This window comes from Chroicocephalus ridibundus, chromosome 7 (genome assembly GCF_963924245.1).
Source record: "Chroicocephalus ridibundus chromosome 7, bChrRid1.1, whole genome shotgun sequence".
Classification (NCBI taxonomy): Eukaryota; Metazoa; Chordata; class Aves; order Charadriiformes; family Laridae; genus Chroicocephalus; species Chroicocephalus ridibundus.
In genome coordinates, this window is record NC_086290.1 from 40,085,018 (window position 1) to 40,105,188 (window position 20,171).

The 20,171-nt window shown below is 42.7% G+C and overlaps 1 protein-coding gene across 3 annotated transcripts; it reads right to left on the reverse strand.

Annotated features, from left to right (window-relative positions):
• Positions 1–207: 207 nt before the first annotated feature.
• MYL1 (myosin light chain 1) lies at positions 208–19,957 on the reverse strand. Of its 3 annotated transcripts, none has more exons than XM_063342288.1 (7): positions 19,689–19,957; positions 8,179–8,206; positions 4,765–4,908; positions 2,741–2,914; positions 2,147–2,224; positions 1,570–1,621; positions 208–691 (listed from the first exon to the last, which is right to left on the reverse strand). In XM_063342288.1, exons 1-6 carry the CDS (start codon positions 19,812–19,814, stop codon positions 1,593–1,595), a joined length of 579 nt encoding a protein of 192 aa, XP_063198358.1. In that variant the 5' UTR covers positions 19,815–19,957; the 3' UTR covers positions 208–691; positions 1,570–1,592. The 3 variants fall into 3 exon arrangements, with proteins under 3 accessions (XP_063198358.1, XP_063198359.1, XP_063198360.1); XM_063342289.1 differs by lacking the exons at positions 8,179–8,206; positions 19,689–19,957 and adding exons at positions 8,457–8,481; positions 9,270–9,403; XM_063342290.1 differs by lacking the exons at positions 8,179–8,206; positions 19,689–19,957 and adding exons at positions 8,457–8,481; positions 9,247–9,361.
• Between the last annotated feature and the right edge of the window lie 214 nt (positions 19,958–20,171).

Sequence of the window (20,171 nt, forward strand, 5' to 3'; positions counted from 1 at the left end):
GAGTGGCTCTGCATGACCCCCCAGAGCAGGGCCACCCTGGCTGGTTTTGGGTCTCGCCTGATGTGCCAGGGCAGGTGCCACCTTGGGAGCTACTCTGACACCAGCCACCAGGTCTCCTTCTCCCAGAAATGTTTAAGTGCTGATGTAGGTGGTAGATCCCTAATTACTCCTTCTCCCAGTCCCCAAAGAAAACACTTTGCATTCCGATTAAGTAGAGTGACCTCCTGAAGATGTCTGTTTTATTATTTTTTTCATAAAACTTTATTTTCTGAAATACAATATACAGACAAAATAAATTAAGTGCTGGCACTGCTCTGAGTGGGTTTGAACAGCTTTAGAGGAAAAAAAAAAGACTTTATAGCCACAAAATGACTACAGGGATTTATTGATGCTTTATTTTTCCAAGAGATTACATTGTTTCAATGCAAACAACATGGAAAGAGATGATTGGGATGGATGGGTCCTGGATGGTAGCAGTTTATTCCGTCTAGCTTGCCTTGGTGAAGGTTTGGTTTTTTCAAGTGAAAGTGTAGTGACCCAGAGGTGATAACTATGGATGCACTGGTAAAAAGTGGTGGGGTTGGAAGCGCATCATCCAGTTCTATGCAGTTTCCATGTTGATGGTGACAGACTGAGCGAGAATCTCAGGCAAATCTCGAGTGCCATCTGGTCTTTCTGAATTTGACTTGTTCTGGGAAGGAATGTGAGAGTTGGACTTGAAGTCAATGTTGGCTGAAGAAACACTTGCAAAATGACAAACCGAGCCCTTGATTTCTATTTTGGGGTGTTTGTTGTTTCATACAGGAGTTGAGAATATGTCTTTCCTGGGATAGAATAACAGTTCAAATAAGCCCACAGACCCACGATATTTTATGTTTGCATTTTAAAGACAGCTGCTGGGTTTTTCTTTGGAGAAAATGTCAGCATATCAAGGTTGTGGGTTTTTTGGTTGTTTTTTTCCTACTTGTAGAAGAACTGCTAAATGATTTGGTACTTTCGAAGTCTGCTTTTGACTATTGATCATGTCTGTTAGAATACTCTTTTTCAGATGATTATTTTGTTTGAAGAGCTGTTCTCAGTAGTTCACACAAGTATTCAGGCTACTCTGTCTTTACAGAAATCTACAAATTATCAGAAGGTGTTGCTTTGTTTTCCTTTTTTTTTTGGAAAAAAACCCACAAATTTCAATGTGCTTATAGGGTAAATGTCTCAGGCTGTCTTTTTGCATAGCTTAAACTCAAATTTTGTTTGACAGCAGAGTTCTAGGGTGATATTTAAGCCTGAGCATTTCCATGCTCATGAATAAACTGAGCATTTCTTTTCACAGCTTGGGTATGTTTGAAAAATCCACTAAACACAGTTTCCAACTGGTTATAGAGCTGTGAACAAGCCCCAGGAATCTGCATTCCTGTTTTCTTTGCTCTTGGACAACATTCTCATTTCGTTCTATCTGTATCATTGGGGAGATGGTGTCATGTTGGTTTATAACCTATATCTGGCCGTGGGCATGTGTAAGTCTTTAAGGATAGCAAACAGACCAGGTTAAGTGTGCAAATGAGAATGACATACCACTGGTATCTGGGGAAATCCACTTAGACAGACAAGATGTGCTTTACAAACGCTGTGGAAAAATACAGATATGCTAGTGAGAAGGAGCAGCAAATGTTACTTTCAGAAATACCTTTAAAAATAACAGCTGTTCGTGAGCTGATGGCATTAAAAACACATGTTCCTGATCAGATTTGACCCAACAATGTGATAGAGAGTTCTGAGTGTTTAACATAGTACAAATCAAATGCTCTTCCTGCTTAAGTGTGATATGACCAACAGAGCACTTTGTCTAAGCATTAGCTATAGGATGGGTTCCAATCACTGTGACTGCTCTACAGAAGGCCAGAGAGTCTAGAGATCTGGCGCTGACTCAAGTAGCCTTCTCTGCTGTGGCTGAATCTAGTCTTTTGAGTCGTGTGACTCCAGGCTAAGCATATTGCAACAGTCATTATCATGCACAAGCCTTTCAGCCTAACTCAGCTGTAGGTTTGTCTAACTGACTTGCCTGGGAATCTAAAAGCCAACTGCCATGACACTCTGTGAGAGAGAGAGAGAAGAAATGTAGGATGAGAGGGTGTTGAACTCTTGCACCTACCTTCATAGTTGATGCAGCCGTTGGAGTCTTCCTGACCTTTCATGAGTTCGTCTACTTCCTCTTCTGTCATCTTTTCACCTGGAAAGTGGAGAGAGCTTGGTTAAGTCTTTCACAAACACACAACTGAGGCTGAACCCTACAGCTTTTCCAAAGGCTTCCCTTATTTTCTGAGTTAGTAATAAAAAGACCTATATATGAACTGAGCTTTATTAATTTTAACTTCCTTTAGAAGTTCTGCACATGTGTATAAACACAGGGATTCTAGTTATTCCTACAGAGTAAAGAAATAATGCAGCAAATCCTCTACTTTTGTCTATATGTGTTACGTCACTGAGGTGTACAGCCTTTTCTCTCTAGTCCTCAAATAACAGACACTAGGCTGAATTTAGAAATAATAAACCAAACCTTTTCTTTTGGCTTTCTACTGAGTTTTGTGTTTGCTTTCCTTCTGGATTCCCAGTTAGGAAACCCGGAGTCTTTTCTGGGTTTGTAGCCTCCTACCTTTCCAAAGTGGTTCGAGTATCTTTCTTCCCCTTCTCATGCCTTCAAACAGCAGCAATTTTTAAAGTCCTCACAGAGATGATAATCCCTTACCCAGAGTAGCCAGTACGTGACGGAGTTCAGCCCCCATGACTGTGCCGTTGCCTTCCTTGTCAAAGACACGCAGACCTTCAACAAAGTCTTCATAGGTACCCTGTTCCTTGTTGTTAGCAGCTGCTTGCAACATGGGGAGGAACTCTTCAAAAGTGATTTTTTTGGCATTCATCTCTGGAAAGACAGCACAGTTGCTAAATGCTAGACACTTTTATGTGTGTTCTTTTGGGATACTTGCCCTGAAATGTGGGAGAGCCTCCCACCCCATTTGCACACCTCTTTCTATGCTTTACTCTAGTCTTTGCCTCGGGATTTGGCAGTTCCTTTGCAGAATCTGGATTCTCTCTTATCGTGGAAGTCACTTTTCATATCCTTGTTCTAGCCCTCTTCTCATGTAATTTTACATATTTATGTGCATGTTTATTTTTCTTTCAGAAATGCAACTTGCTGTATGAGTTGATCTTTGAAAGGATTTTGGGAGGGGGGGAACTAAGGCTTACAGTAAAACAGAAATCTTGAGCCCCAACACTGAGAAAAGGTAATGAGGGGGATGCTGCGACTTAGACAAGCCCCTGACGTTGCTGACATGTTACTGACTCTTCAGGGTCTCTTGGATGTGGCAGCAGAGACTATTAGCAAAAGAATAAACTAATTAAAAATAGGAATGTCTAGTGGGGGTGGTGTCCAGATTTCCTATTGACACGTTCAGCGTGGAGGTTTAAGGACTCAGAAGCTTGGTGCATCTAACCCCTTTGTTATCATGAGCCAGAAGTTGTAGTCCTCAGTGAGGCCTTCCCCAAATGTTTGTTGTTGGAGCAAGGCTGTCAAATAAAAGGCTCTTCTTTTTTCTTTTTTTCTTTTTTTTCTCATGGATCTTTGCAAAGAGCAGCCTTCATCTGGGCAGCAATGAAATATAATAGATAGAAACGTGTGAGAGATTTTTGAAGTTGCAGCAGGGGAGGTTTAGATTAGATATTAGGAAGAATTACTTTACTGAAAGAGTGGTCAGGTACTGGACCAGCCTGCCCAGGGAGGTGGTTGAGTCACCATCCCTAGAGGTATTTAAGAAACGTCTAGATTTGGCACTTCAGGGCATGCTCTAGTGGCAGAGATTGTAGGTTATTTGGTTGGACTCGATGATCTCAAAGGTCCTTTCCAACCATGAAGATTCTGTGATTCTATAATTCTATCATTCTATGAATATACAGTTGTTACAGAAGCTATTTTACTACCCAGCTGTATCAAAATCACTGTCAGTATTGCTGTAGTCACTTAAAGTACTGTCATGGTCTCACCTCCCTGTTAGTCCTCTGCTTGGTGCTTCCCACTGGTGCTAATGCTTAACTCAGGTCTTCTGAATTGTTCCTCAAAGCTGCCTTTACCAGGCCTGAGGGCTTGGATATAATTTAGCCCATCTTAACATGATTCTGCGTGACTGACATCAGGGATCACCTGCAGCTAGGTCCTTGTTAGAAGGAGGTGACTACAGTATTTACCATTTCTTTTATCTCTAAGAGGGGAGAAAAGGCAATGGAAAATGGCCACTATAATTTATGGCCAACATATGCCTCAGCATGCCCAGGTTTGTAGGAGCTTTGAGCAGGTGGGTTTCCAGTCCCAGGGCATGTCTTGGATTATGCAGAAAATCCTGCACTGGAAGGACCTGAACAGCTAAGTATCAGCTGTTAGAAATGGATTTACAGCTCCTCATCAAGGGCAGGAGCACAAATGGACTGTAAGCAGCAATGAGTGTGTGTTACACCACACCAAGCTGACACCAAAATGGTCCCTACAGAGAATTCTCCATATGCTAAGAATTTTTTCCTCTGTCTGAGCAATGTATTCCCCATTACCATCATCCTCTTCAAAAGGAATGGGAGAAATCCCATGTGTTGTTGCTGCAGAGTCCCCCTTGCTCCCCATCAGAGCAAAAGCTCCTCACCCTCCTGCTATGACTGTTGATGTTGCCTAATTACAGTTCCTGAGCCTCAAGAAGGGCCCATGAGAGACTGTAGGGCACTTACCCTCTTTGCTGGGGTGGCCCAGGATCTTGTTGATCTCAGCATTTGTAGGGTTCTGCCCCAGCGCCCGGATGATATCACCAACTTGACTCAGGGTGATCTTGGCATCACCAGTCCTGTCAAAGAGGAGGAAGGCCTCCTTGAATTCTGCAAGGGAAGAACAACGGTTAAATTGAGCCAGGTAGCTCCCTATTGACAAGCTGTATTGACAGAGATGTGAGCCTGTTGTCTTCTGGCACTGTTCCACCACCTCCAGGGGAGTTAGCCAGGGGAATCTTTGGCCCACAATCCCAAGAAAAACTCCTCCCCTCTGACATTTTGGTTTCACTATTTTTAAACTTTTATATCTACCTTTCATAGCTTTCCTGGCTCCAATAGCCATCGATAGCTTTGTGATTGACCCCGTAGTTATTTCAAGCACGTGGAAAGATAAGCTTTCTATAAACATTGCCATTCAAGAACAGGTTTCTTTACATGACATAGCAGCAGAGGTTAAAAATGTTATTATCCACTCCACTCCTTGCCAGAGGACTGGGACTCTTCTGTCAAAGTACCTAGCAGTGCAAACCATCTGCCTGCTTCAGTGGGTCCTGCCTGCAATCCCAGCATCTCAACTACACAGCACTAATGGGAAATTTGAAGGTGGATTACAAATGCTTCTACTTTTGTTTACCCTTAAAGTTGCCTTACAATGACATTTCTACCCATGCTTGTTCTCTCTCTTCTCTGACCTTTGCGGTCTTGGCCCTGCTTCTTACAGATGCAAGAATATTATCTGGCTTTTCCAGTGGTAGTACTTGAAACTTCTTTCAGTGCTGACAAGTGGTCAACGTTCACTTATTTCCCTCTTGCTGCTGACCAAGGACTTGGGGTACAGACATTTCTCCTACAAAAATCAGCACAGATGGTTGCCTTCATTGCATTGCCAATCTTCATCTTCTATTGCAAATTTCCATGTTAATCATCTTACTATATTTTTCAGGCTTTTCAGAGTATTTGTTGCAATGAATAAAGAAATATGTTTTTAAAAAAAGAGGGAGGGGAGAAAGTGAAGGCTCCAGCTAAAAAGCAATGAATAAAGAAATATGTTTTTAAAAAAAGAGGGAGGGGAGAAAGTGAAGGCTCCAGCTAAAAAGCCATCTTTGAATCTCGTATATCAAGAGCATCTTGACTCTGCTGTTGATCTTTTCTGCACTGCAGTGTCTGATGATGCTGTGTTTTAGCTCCAAGTAAACCAAGTGAAATGTTTTTCCCTTGGCCATGATGCGCTTCCAGCAGCTAGACAGGCTTTCTGTTTCACAGTGTGTGCATGTGGAATGTTCTTTGTGCCTTGGGGCAGATTTAGGAGTAATAAACCACATTTCAAATCATGTCTTCATTCATCTTGTGCTGGGGATGTGTGACGCAGAGGTATTTAGGTTCCTGCTTTAGCCATCCATATACTGCCTTAGTGGAGGAGTTGCTGGCACCCAGTAAAACTGCTGATACAGGATGTTGGCCTGCTAGGCTGTAACCTAATACATCTGAAACTAATCCTCTTACTGTCTGATGTGAGAGACCTATAACCCTTTACTGCTAACCCTCTCCCCTTACAACTTTTATTGCAGGGTATGAAATCAAGGCCTTCTGGACCTGTGTAGAGATTCCCCTTCCAATATACCAACTTGATATCAGCTCCTGCTCTAGCAGCTGAGGTCGATAGAGCTGTAGTGATTTACACCATATGATCCAATCTTTCATCTGGTGCGTTAATGACATTTAGCCAGAGTGAGGTATAAAACAATGCCAGGTTGCTATTAGCAAAGCCATCAGGAGAGTTTCTCTGTTTTGTAAATCCCATGAAGTTTTATGTTCACTGGGTTCTGAACACTGCTCCCCAGCTCACAGAAAAGGCCTGATTTTATTTTTGTCTCTCAGGCATGCATTTCACTGCAGTATATCTTTGCTGTGGGATTTTTCTTTTTAGCGTTTTATTTTTAATATATATATAGCTAGTCCAAGTTTCTACCTCTGCTGGAAGAAGCACATCTAAAATCCATCTCTGAGGAGGATACTAACGAGCTGCTGGTGTGTCAGCCTGTGTGCATGGAAATAGCTACTGCGGGTGGGACATCTCTGTTCCTGGGAAATTCTCCCTCTCCCAAACAGCCTTTAATTACTCTACTGCTTGATTCAGTCATCACAGCATTACAGCAGCTGGATGATCCAAAAAATGTAGGGAAGCTGAAAGAAATATTTTGCTTTGTTACACATGCCAGCAGCTTTGAATTGATGGCATTCTTCCATAAACCCTCCCCACCCTTTTCTAAAAGTTTAAAATTCTGAAAGAATTAAAAAAGTGAGGAAGAGTCCAAAAGATTTTATTTGTAACCAGGAGTGTTTGGACTGCAGGAAGAGAGAAGTTTCCAGTCTCACTGCACTATACCTCTCCTTATTGCTTTGATGGTGTAACCCAGAGCAGGCTGGTGTTCAGGGAGTTCAGGGCTGTCTCTTAAGACCTGCTTCTAGCTATTTCTCTCTCTGGACTTCTAGTATATCCCTGTATCTTCCATTCTAAATGTTTTGTTCACAGTGAGAAGTCTACTATATTTGCTTCTGAATTTTGGACATTTTTTAAACCTATGTTATTTAATAGAGCCCAAATGCATCTCTTAGGTTATTTAAAACCTGCCAATTTAGATTTCAAGAACTTCAGTGGGGATTTTTGTTCATGTCAGAGTTTTTAATTGGATCTTTCTAGCAGATTGAAAAAAATTTGGAACTTGCTGGTGACTTGTGAATCAGAGAATACAGCAAGAGGCTCAAAAATTGCAGCATATCCAGTCTATTGTGTTTATAAGCAACAGTTTACACAAGTCACTTATTTGCTAACTGTTTCCATGCTTCATGAATATATTTACAGTAAAACAGCCTTTGTTCCTTCCCTTCCACAACACCTCCTGGCAAAAGTGACATGTAGGCCTCTTGCATCTTCCATTCATGTAAAATTGCAATGTCACTGCAGCTAAGTTAAATTTTCAACCCGCTCCCTCGTTCTGTCATCCTTCATCTGCCTATTTACCCGATGACTTTCAAATGCAAGACCCGTTTTTGGCATCCTTGTGAATGGCCAGTACAGGAGCACAACTGAAAACTGCTCTGTAGGTAAAGCTGGTAAAACCAGCGTATTTCCTCTTCGTACCATGGCAGAAACGTCTCAGCTTGGGCAGCACGTAAGCACCCAGATAAATTACATGTAAATCCATGGTCAGATTCTTGTTCAGCATAAGTCAGCACTGCTCCCCTGAAGCCAAGAGTGTGATGATTTATACCAGCTAGAGTCCTAGCTCATCTTTTCGTAAAGGTTAAACTTCTGAGCCTGTAGCTCCTCTCTGAACCCATGTACATGTAAAACACATTGGCTCTCTTGTAACTTACCATCCTGTTGCTCCTGGGAGAACTCGATCTGTTGAAAGGAAATCAATCATAAAAAATAGCTTAGGAAGGGGGGGCTTGGGGAGAACCTGTTTGTTTTCTAAAGCATCCAGCTCAATCCATGAGTCATCATCCAAAACAGCAAAAATGTGGCCTGTCAGATGTGCAGAAGTAATGCAGATAGCAAAAGAGCTCTTAAGACTAGTGAATATTTAGCATTTGGTAGCCATTATGTTCCACCTCCTGCCCCCCAGTTAAAGTTTAACTTTTATTTCACTTACCACTAATTTGGTCAGGAGTGAAGGACTGCAGTTGGGAAGAAAAAGAGAGAGAAAAGAGAACTAGTACTGCTGAAAATGCACTGAGAGAAAACAAATAGCACAAAGTAGCTAAGCGCTCTCATATCTGTCTTGCCTAGTGTAATTAGGCCATAGCAAACTAAACTAGCAACTTCCCTAGCAAAAATGCATCACCAGGTCTATTCTTAAAGATTCTGTTAAAATCTGCATCCCAGGGAAAGTCAGGGTTGTGGCTAGAACCGACCAAAATCTAAAGTCTCTTAACTAACAAAGAAGTTGTTACTGTATCATCAGGTCATTTACTGTTTTCTGTTTTAGTATAGACCCATTTTATTAAGACCATTTGAAGTAGTATTGCTTAACAAGCAGCTTTTTTTCCATTAACATAGAAATTAAGCCAATCCCTTAAAGTTTGTGTTTCAAATTAGTTTCTGACAATACATTGTTTCATAAACTACTAAACTATGATATTTTCTCATATAAAAATATTACTATTTTCCTTTGCCACTTCAGCAGGTTGCATCCGATTTAAAAAGAAAAAGCTCAGCAGACAGCACTAGCAAACTGTAACCCTTCTGTCTGAAGCTACAGGAGCTGCACGTCTACCATTGCCTGGTGCAGAATTTGAGGCTCACTGGAAAACCTCGCATAGGTTTAAGGAGGAAAGCCAAGCAAATCTAAACTGTCTTATGGATTGTCCTTCCCTCCCCTAGAACTAACTTGAGCGAGAAGCCTGATTTACTTATGTAAAATACACTGGCTCGCTGCTAACCATTAGCTTTCCGGTGGACCCACCATGGTTGAGAGTTGGAAAAGCAGAGCAGCAGACGGGCAGGAGGGATTAGCTGAGAGGTCTCGAGAGTGGTCCTGCTTTCCTGGCCTTTCTTCCCCTTATTTATCCAGCAGCGCTGACGGCATTGCCTGGATTAGGTGTCAGAAGGAGAGGTCCCTCCCCTTGGCGAGTTCTTTAGCTTTCTTAGGGCAAAGTGACAGGAGGCTCCATGTCTTGATCGACATCTTCTGGTGGCTATTTTTAGGAGGCTGGAGAGGGCAGGGAGTGGCAAGCAGTAAGTTTGATTCATGTCAGCACTTTCTGGGTCCATACCATCAAGAGCAGGTATTCCTTGTCCAGACCTACCAAGATTTCCTTATAGGGAAGGATTCTATTTCTCCAATAAGCTATAAAGTCAGCGAACAAGGAGCGCTGAGGGTGAGAGGTGCCATGTGTTTGCCCAGCTGGCTGGTTTTACACGTGGCTTGCAGGTTGTGTTTTAGATGCAGCTGGATGGTCTTCGTACCTTCCCTGGGCTTTGCCCAACCCCTTGTACGGATGATACAGCTCTCAACAGCAGATGAGTGGTGCTGCTGCTTGTCCGCGCGGTGTGGTCCAGTTGTTGGCAATGAACAGATTAACCTGTTGACAGAGGTGGTGTCTCACTGTGAAGCTCTTCCTCTGTACTGCTCACGTTTTCCAGATTTTGAACATTTTTAAGGGAAAAATTATCCGTGCATTTTGGATCCAGCTGTGTTGCTTGTTTAGCAGCTCATGTGGAGATGTACCCAGCAGGGCAGTGGGAAATTTGTACTCACAGTAGCCTGTGCTCTCCAGGACACCCAGTATGCCAGCTTCAGAGCTCACTGGTATGGTGAGAGGAGGTGCTGCTGAGGTTTTTGTGAAGTGACAGTAAGGGAGAAGCCATGATAGAAGCAAAGACCCCCAAAGGCTTTGTGAATTGGAAGGATGACTGTTCATGGTGGGGAAGGGGATACTTGCTTTTTGGGTTGCAGAGAGGAGGGGTCATGGTGGGACTACAAGTGGGGAGTTCCTAGGTAGGTTGCAGGAGGTAGAGACTGCAGCTTCTTCAGTAGCAAAGTTCTAGTCCTTCCATGTAGCATCCTCCAAGCCCGGGTCAAATCTCCAAATTGATGCCATGAGACATTGTAAAGGATTAGAAAACTTTGCTCCAAACTTCTTCCTTTCCCCATCACCTCAACTGGGTCAAGAGTGTCATGGTGCCAGGGTGGGAATGGTTGTGTGACAACAACAGACTCCCTGTTGCAAACTCAAGTTCCTTCTACAATTTCTATTTATTTCCTTTGTTGAGCATTCACCGCTCCTGGTTTTCTAATGATGAAATGTGATTAGTGAGGGAAATTTTCTCCTGTAGCTCACTTAGTTACCCTGAAGATAAGCATGTGAATGTCTCTTTTCAGTATATTGAGGGCTCTGAAAGAAAGAATCAAATCCAAGCAGACTTTACTGTTGTGTTTTTGGGCTTGTTTTGTTTTGTTTTTTTAGAAAAACTGAGCTATCAAAATAGGTCAAAAAAACCCTGAGCAATCAAAATATGTCAAAATATTTGGTTGGATTTGAGACATTAACCTCCTACTTCCTATTTTAAAAGCTAAAGATACAACTGCAAAGAATTTTCTAAGCTTGCCATTTTAGCTGGAAAACATTCTGTCCAAACAGATTATTTGCATTTTTGGAAAAATAACTGGAAAATATACTGAGTATGAAAAACACTTCACTGCCAATCCTTCACGTTTGGTTCTTCTGCTGTCTGTGATCTATTGGCCTGTGGGAGCAGGGATGTACTCGGGACAAAGTGTAGCTGTGATCAGGTGTGGCTGCATAGAAGAGGGGGTTGATGCTTTTCTCTCAATTAGCTACCACAGGTTTAGCGCAGGGCAGGCTTCCTGACTAATACGGGCTGGGGCTGGAGCTCGAGCAGTGAGAAAACTAATATAGATCTTGGCCATCAGTCCTAATGCATTAATAGAGGAGCTTTCTAAAGACTTTGGCAGAGCTGAAATGTTGCCTGGGTCAACGCAGTGTGTTGCCTTTTGTGGAATTTTCCTTCTGCCCTTAGCCTCTTGCCCTGCAGTGCTGGCAACTGGGAAAATGTTCCCCTGAAGACAGGATTTAATTATTTTTTTTTTAAAGGAAAACTCAGATTAAGTTTCCTGAACATTTTTTCTTACTTCCAGATAAGCTTTATGGTTGGCTACAACAAAACTTACCCCAAAAGACTTTAGATGCCAAGCAGAAAATAATTGGGGTGCATGTAGAAAACTGATACGTGGATTAGTCATCTGGCTTGAATGGGCTATCAAATACTTATAAATTGAGAGGGGTCTACATATAAGCTCATTGATCTTTTGACTATGTGAGACTTTGTCTCAGAATTTAGATGTGGAAATACTAGTGCACCACAGCAGCCCTTCATTTTATTACTGATTCTTGACTAAAAGCTCACTAGACAGAGTTTTGCTGGGGAGAAATATTCTAGCGTGGGCATGTTGCATTCCCTTGAGTTAAGAATCATCCTGCTTTAAGCCAATGGGGTCTGTTGGGGGCTTGAAGTGCTACTTGTTTTGAGCAAGGGCACCTACAAACGGCCTCAGTATAGAAAATATTTCAAACACTCTTTAAAAGAAATTAAATGTAAGATTTCTGATTCTGTAAGGAGCCTTCATAAACTTCAAAAGGTAGAAAGAAGTACTTTGCAGTGACCTGATCTTTGTTTTGATCCTGGCAGTGTTCTCTGCATTGTCAGAGGACATGATGAGTCTCAGGGCTTCAGGGAATATGTTGAAATTTCAGGGAGTTTGGTTTAAAAAGAATGAATGCCCTCCCCAGTAGAAATAATAAAAGGTTGAAGGAATGGCAACATATGGAAAGACCAAAAGGACCTGGATTTCTCTAACTTGGCTTAGCCCTTATTTGTGGACGGACAAAGTCGTTATCCAGAAGGTTATCTATGCCAAAGAAAAAGGTGGTATGTTTTGGGTTATTTTGTTTGGCTTTTTTGTTTTTGTTTGTTTTCAAGATTAAGCCTTTTCCCTGTATAGTTTGTGACCACCTTCTAGTCATCTTGTTGCTAGATAGAGGCATTTTGACTAGGTCCCGGTTACGTACGGTGGGGTGGATAGAGTTGTATGCAACTCTGTCACCAGCTAAGCAGAAGACGCAATCCACACAGATCTTTATTTCCAAATTATTACCAAATTTCCTATTTTCCCAACAAATCACTGGTTCATGGGGCTTAGGGCCCTGACTTTTGCAGCGTGGTGCTGTGCTCACCTATTTAGTCTGGTGGGTACTGGGACTGAGTACAGCTGTGCTGAGTGAGAGTCACTTTGTGCTCACTGTAAATGTGTAAATGTCTGGACAGGATGAAAAGCCCTGGGAAAAGATGTTGCTGGGAGTTAAAGCATTCAGCTGCTCTGTCTGCTTGTAACCCTTTGGGTGAATTACAGAGAAGGGAATCATCTTAGGAGTCACCAGATATTTCAAGGTACTGTCTCTGTAGAAGAGACTGAGCATATCAGATGTCTCGGAAAATCAGAGAGGAGAAAATTGGAGAGTCTCCTAGGATGTTCATTGTATATTTAGCTTTCTGTTCAGGACTAGAGGGATTTTTTTTATTTTTGGGTGGAGATAAACTAGGATTGTGCCTACAGCAGTTCATATGATATCTGCTCACCATTAGTGCTGGCTCCTTGATTAATACAGCTGCACATATTTTCTAGTAGACATCACTGAGTGCAGGATTACACAGCTCTCAAACCCCTCTGAAAAGCAGGCTATCATTCTCCTGTCCCTCACCCCAGTTCAATAGCTTGTGCGATTGATGCCACAGATTTTAGAGAGGCTACTTCTCATTTAAGTAAGAATCAACAGCCTGATGGATTTAGCCTCATGTCTTCTATGAGGTGGAGAAACATTAGGAGCAGATGAGCTCTTGGGAAAGAGCGCTCTGTTTTGAGAACAGAGCTGCCTGGAAATACAATTGAAAAAAGGAATAAAAATGACCACCGTTAATATAGGAGAGAAAATTGCGTGTGTGAGATACCACGAGGCTTGGAAGAATAGTTTAAAATCTCTTTGAGTTTAATGGACTTAACTGCAGATGAATTTGAATTTTTTCTAAGCATTCTGTATAACTTTCCAGTTTGTTTACTTTAAAGCTCATAACTTCACAGTTGCTTTACAATTGTGCGACTTTTGGATGAGCCTCGCCAATTCATTCATGTGCCCTTCTGAAATGTCTGGGAGTGAAATGTACGCTGTCGATCCCACCATTTTGAACAGATTTCATCAGCTTTATGGGGGGAAGTGCATTCAGTTGTGCTCATTTATAAAAGTGTCCCTCTTCTAATTGCACTTAGTTTTGCATGAATGTGTGTAACCGAGAGGATGTGTGAGGAACTGTGAGGGCTCAGGGCCCCGCTCTCACGGGGATTTGTTGTTTTAATGTGCCTCCCAGCGGCAGTCTTAGAGTATTAACGTTATTTAAGCTATTGCTACTTGACATTTAAGTGCTCTGCGGTAAACCAGCCAGTTGACAGTGCTTTTTGGCAATGGGTGTAAGATGTAATAAAGCCTCAGTGAAGTGGGGGCAAACTTCCAGCTTGGTTTTTTCATATCTCCTTACAGACAACTTCTTTCTTTACTGGTCATTGGCTAAATTAGTCACCTTCTTCTTGCCTTATGTAAGATAAGCTCAAATATCTTGTTACTATCTGTTACAATCCCTCTGCACTCTAAGGGGGTTTTAAACAGTCTTTTAGAGATATTGTGGGGTTGTTTTGATTTTATTAGTTGATTGGGGAAAAAGGCTCTGCCACAGAACTGCTGTTAACACTTGAGATTACCCTGGGAGCTTTTGAAATGTTACTGTCTGTGTAATTTGCTTTAAATTCCACTGTTTCTACCAAAGTTTGTCACTCCCCACACCCTCCAAAGGCTATAGATATCTTTTTTTTTAAATGCTGCCAAAGCTGTGAATTATGAAGAAAGAATCTTGTCAAAAATCATTATTTTCCAAACATTTTTTCAGGTTAGCAGACATAAGAAAAAGCGTCTACTAATATATATGGACAGTCCCTACTTTTGAGGGACTCCTTGCTTGGCGGCACTTCAGGAAGAAAAAGAGGCAAAGTTCTTCTGAAAACTTTGTAAAGAAAACTAAGCGGTGGCTTTTCTGTTTGCTTTTCCTTCTGGTTTTCAACAGTATCCTGAAGGGATGTCTTGGTGTGTAGCTGAGTCTGAATGTCCAAGTTACCTGTGCTGGGACGCCTTTATGCCTTGCCTTGCCCGTGCAGTGATTTAGCAGCTGCCACCAACATGGGTCTGGCATCAGTGATGGGGTTCACAGGGGCAAGGGATGTGGCTGGGGCTGCTCTGCTCTGGGGTGAATGCCGAATGGTGCCGTATCTCCGTGGTCAAAGCGGTAGCAGGATGCTGGGCCTCAGATAGGCACCTTTACATCTCTTAAGGCTAAGTCATATTTGCACTTGTCCCCTTCCTACCTGAAAGGGCACTTGGGACTGGTGACCTTGTCCAACGGGTCTATCAGTCCTAGGGAATCTTTCTGGAATTGTCACTGGAGTCAGGCATAATCTGAAGGCCTGTGCCAAAAATTTCAGGCAAAAACCTGCCAGTTCCTAAGAAAGCCCTTAGCACTATGTGTGAAGCTGCTGTTAACATTCCTGTTCTCACTCCACAGCTTCACATGGAGTTTGTCTGCAGCATAATAGCTCTCTGAGTGCTTCAGCTGACATTTGCAGTCCTGCTTGCCCTCCAGCCCAGAAGCTTTCTGTCAGTGCATTTTAGTGAGTTTATCTCTCTCTGGTTATATCCAACGCAATGTCTGTTCAGAGGTGACCTACTTGAGTAGTGAATGTAGTAAGAATTAAGGACACTTGGAGAAACACTTTTTACTGCCTTAAGAGCTCTGTATTTAAAAACAAATGATCACACAGGTTTGCTTCCATGCAGCAAGCTTCATCATGCATCACACAGTTACACAATGCCTTAGCAAGTCTTTACTAGTTGATAGCTTCTAATTATTTTTCCCCTAAAGACGTAGGTAGCTTATCTGCAGTTGGGCATGGCCTAATTGGTGTCCTGGGATTTCAGTCTTGAAAACACCAGCATGGGAAGCCTTGTGTACCAAATGAACATCACTTAGACCACGGATACTTGCAAGAACACAATCTCTATCTCTGCTTGAGAGAGGATGCTCAGGTGTATCCTTGAAGTAAAGGGCCTAGTGTGACACTGGATCAGGGTGCTACATGTTCAGATCACCATCTGCAGAACAGAAGCCTGTGAAGTACTGCACTCAAGGTCTTCGGCACCCAGATCCCTGAACATCGCAGTTAATGCTATGAACCTGGCCTCAGTCCAAGGACTGGTTGTGTGTGCTGGGAAGGGCTTTTAGATTTCCAATAAAAAAAAAAGCCCATGCTTTTGTTGTTGGTGATAGGGACAGAGTTAAACTGATTTGAGCAATACGAAGCTTATGCATTTCCCACTGCCTCAGTTGCAAAACGAAGCATGAGACATTCTCATCATTAATGTCTCATCCCAGTTATTGCAGACATAGACCCATGGTAGTGACGTTGGTCAATTCAACATTTCTTCTCACTTCAGGCTTGTGTGGGAGAAGAAAGTTGACAAAAGAGACAATCTATCTTTTTGGGAGTGTCCTAGGCCAGTTGTAACTACAGAATTCTTGGGGGTCTGCTGAGAAAACGACCCATACGGACATTTTGCTTTTAATCACAATTGGTTCCTGGTGGTAACTCTCAGATGCATCCATCACCCTGTGCTTCTCTTTCAGTTATAATTTAATCTTTAACCTTTGTACCTATTGTTCAAATCCAGGCCATGCTAGCAATAAGGAAAATATATAAGTTTGGTCTGGAAAGGCTTGTGCAAAGCAGATTGAGTTTTATGTTGCTTCCTGAGTAGGCGAAAAAGGGTCTTTACATTTCCATTTGAAAACAAATTCTTTCTCCCTGCCTTGACTCACTTCCTGTGGTTGTTGTACTGTAACCTAAGGTGAGCTGAGAAAGGGCTGACTTTAGAGGTTTGAGTCTTCAGCAGTTGGGTATTCCTGTTACTCAGTTTTATAGTCAATAGATGGTGCTCAAAAATAGAAAATGCCATACCAGCTGCTATTCGTACTAGCAAATAGCCAAATGTTTGCTTTAATTGGGTTAATTTAAAGCGGGGAAAAAAGAACAGAAGAGGGTGAAAGGCCTGTAACAACTTCTGATGGTGACAGGCAATTTTGGGGTGCCTGCATTTGCAAGGACCCAGCTTGAGACCTCCTAAGGGGAGAAGGAAAAAAAAAAGCCTAACCTTCCAAGTGTGCACCCCAAAAGGCTCACGGAAGATGGGCCAAGCAGGGCATCTGGGAGGAGGGGTACCACCAAAAGAATCACTACCCATTTTTGTAAACCACCTTCTTGTTTGTTTTGGAGAATATTATGACCTCTGATGCCAATTTAAAATGAAGCGCACTGCCAAATGTAACTTATTTGGCTACCGTAACCACTTATTAGGCAGCTCTGCCCTTACCCACTCCAGCTGTAATAGTTAGAAGGGGCTTGGATGTCTCTTTTTTAAATCTAACAAAGTCTTTCTGCGTGTTTGCCTGCTGTGTGGCTCCCCAAATCATCGTGGTGCTGCAGCCTGGCATTCCCTGTCACCTCTCATTAGTAGCAAGCTCTGGCATGGCCACTAATTCCCCTGAGGGGTGAAGGGGAGTCCACTTGATGCCCTTGTTCGGCTTTGACTCCACGCCTGGAAAATGAGTGCAAAGGGCCCCAGGACAGGATTTCTCATTGGGTCCTGGTCAAAAGCTTAGTTTTAAGTATGCCCTGGCTCCAGAGTTTTGCTGGAAATGGTGCTGTGCCTTTTCCCATGCTGAGAGTTTGGTGGGTGAATGGAAGGATTCAGGATCAATTAATGCTTATTAAGGTACTGGGCTAAGACTCAGAAAATTTGATTCCTGACTCTGCCTCATCTCCCAGGCAAATCACTTGTAAGAAGACATTGTTTCCCTTCACTGCCTGAGCTCTCAAAGGGTGAAAAAGGATAACCCAGGGTGGCTTGTTGGGACCTTGGGAGATCGTCCAGTCCCTGCCCCTGCTCCAAGGCAGGATGAAAGGCGCCGTGGTTGTTCCTGGTGCCTTCTCAAAGAGCCCAGCACTGGAGGTGCCACAGTCTGCCTGGGCAGTCCTTGACCCATGTGGCGTCTCAAGTGAGAGGGGATGTGTGTCACCCTCGCGAGCAGCGAGGGTTTCTGCATTAACTTGCGGCCACGGCGTGTGGTTGGGCTGGCTCCCCCGCTGCAGGGGGGTGCTCTGTCCACCCGTGCAGCGCCTCTGAGGCACCCGGCTCCTTGCCTGGTAAGGGCATGAGGAAGAGTGGAGGAGATACTTGCAGACAGATATATGTTAGCGATAAGCACGCAGGGCAGGGGCTGTGCCACCCACCACACTGCAGGGTAGTCCTGTGACCTCCATCATGCTGCTCATATCTTCACTTATTTGCAAATAGGAATGGTAATGCTAATGTGCTGCCATTAGTGTTAAAAGAATAGTTTTGTCTTACTAGCCCAGGTTTCCCCCCCCCTTCAAAGAGGAAAATATTTTGTCTGATATTGTCATTCGAAAGAAAGAGAATTTAGGGAGACTATCTTCTTCTATCAGTCTGAATATGACAAAACCTGGAGCGTTCTCTCTGTGCTACCAGTATATATTTCCTGTCATTACAGAGAGCTGTCTGAGTAAAGGAGTGAACTGCAGAGATGCCTCAGACTGCAGCTGGCCATTTTTTAGCTGGTAATATACTATTAAGTCTATCTGTGTACAGATGGATTACCTAGGATCACTGGAGTTGAAAATTCTATTTTCTTCTAATGAACTGGACATAGAAAGCTATCAAATCATATTAAATTATTTAGTAGGAAATCTAGCTTGTGTTCCCCTTCATCTCAGGAGATGAGTGAAATGTGAGGTCTAATCTAATTTTCAGACGGTACTCTCAAAAACAGTGGGCTTTTCATGTAGCTTTATGATGATCGCTCAAAGTATTTCAAAATGTCTTTTTTTTTGCTCTTGTTTTGCTTTGCCAGTGGGTTTAGTTTCAGTCTTATGAGAAGCTACATACTGTTTCAGAAAAATACTGACTCCTGATTGTGAAGATTAAAGTAAAATTCAAGAAATTTCACGAAATGGGTCGTGATCTTGGGACTATACATATTAAGATACCTGAAACAGAATTCATCACGAGACGAAAATGAGTAGGTCCTACTAGGAGTTTTTGTACTCCTTCTTTTCTCCATAATAGGCATGATTCCTTATGTAGAATTTAGCAAATTGGTCCTGGGACCAATGAGCTTGCCAGAGAGGTGGAGAATAACTATTTATAGTGCTACCCGGAGAAACTGGTCTGTCTCTCCCTCTCTTTAACTGCTTAACCTCCCTCTCCTCTTTCCTAAGTAAAGAAATTCCCAACATGAAGGAGTTTTCTTCGCAGTGTCAAGGCAACAATTAGTGATGTTCGTTGGCATGCAAAGTCTAAAGACAGTATGAGATCAAATGGAAGCGTAGTCAGAGGGAAACCTCCGAAAGACTTTTTCTCTTTGTTGCTTTTAATTTGCAGCAAATTGCAAATTCTGAGCAAAAATGTAAAGGTGAGAGGAGATCACTTGAAATGCTTCCATCCATGGCTTTCCAGCTCATGATCTCTATCAATGTTTGTTGTACAGTGCAAATGAAAAGAAAATAGATGAAACTGCCAAATCCCTCGTTCTTTTTTTAAACTGTTTTGTTTCTGTTTTTGAAGATAAGCCATGCTGATCTCAAAACACATGACCAAAGAGTCATCAGGTGGTTGCAAAAATTTGGAAAGGAATTTGAGGGGAAACTGCAAAATAAGATTTGGTTCTAGTACCAAAATAAACAGCACTATGGGAAAACATTGCATTGCAAGCTTCAATAACACTTTCCTGTCCTCGTGTACCTACTTTTTTTTTTGTGTGGGGGGGTGGGGGGTGAGGGGATTGGTTTTTATTTCTTTTTAAATATAGCTTTACCAAACAGGTCAGACTGATACTGATTTGGTAAGAAGTTCTGAGGGTCGCACTCCACAATACTTTTTAAATGGCCAGGCTTCACTCTTGTGTTAAATCATGCACCATGCCTTACACCCGTCCAGCTACTCAAACAATCAAAATCTCAGGCAGGTCAACAAACCCATCGACTGAGGTTACTCATTCATTTCACTGCAGTCCCCAAACCGGAACCAGACACACGCAGCGTTTCCCTGCAGGTCTCGGCTGGGACTCTGCTGACTTTCCCCTTTGGGAGCGCTTTGGGCCCGCGATCAGCACACGTTCATCCATTTACCTTGATGCTCTTGAGATCGATGGTGGGTTCTTTCGGTTTAGCTGGTGCAGGTGCTGGTGCAGGTGCTGGCGCGGGTGCTGGTGCTGCAGCTGCTGCTGGTTTCTTTACATCCTTCTTTGGTGCCATTTTGTGTTGCTTAAACTTGCAAGTAAAGGTGCCCCCCCAAAAGAACTTAAAAAAAAACCCCAAAACAAATCTTAAAAGTGATTCCCGTGAGAGAAGCAGTGGTCAGAATGAGCTACAGCCTGTGCCCTGGAGGTGGACCCAATGCGCTAAACTCTATAAGGGCATATATATATTTCACTTAGTGCCTTGTACAGTCCTGACACATGCAGCTGGATTGGACAGCTTGCTAATCAAGGGGGATGTCATTCCAGCTTGAGCTATAAATGGAATATAAGAGTTCAGGGCTTCATAAGATAAAGGGACTTCAGTGGCTTTTTTCCTTGTCTTTAAACCACCCCAGCCACCTCCCCTGTAATT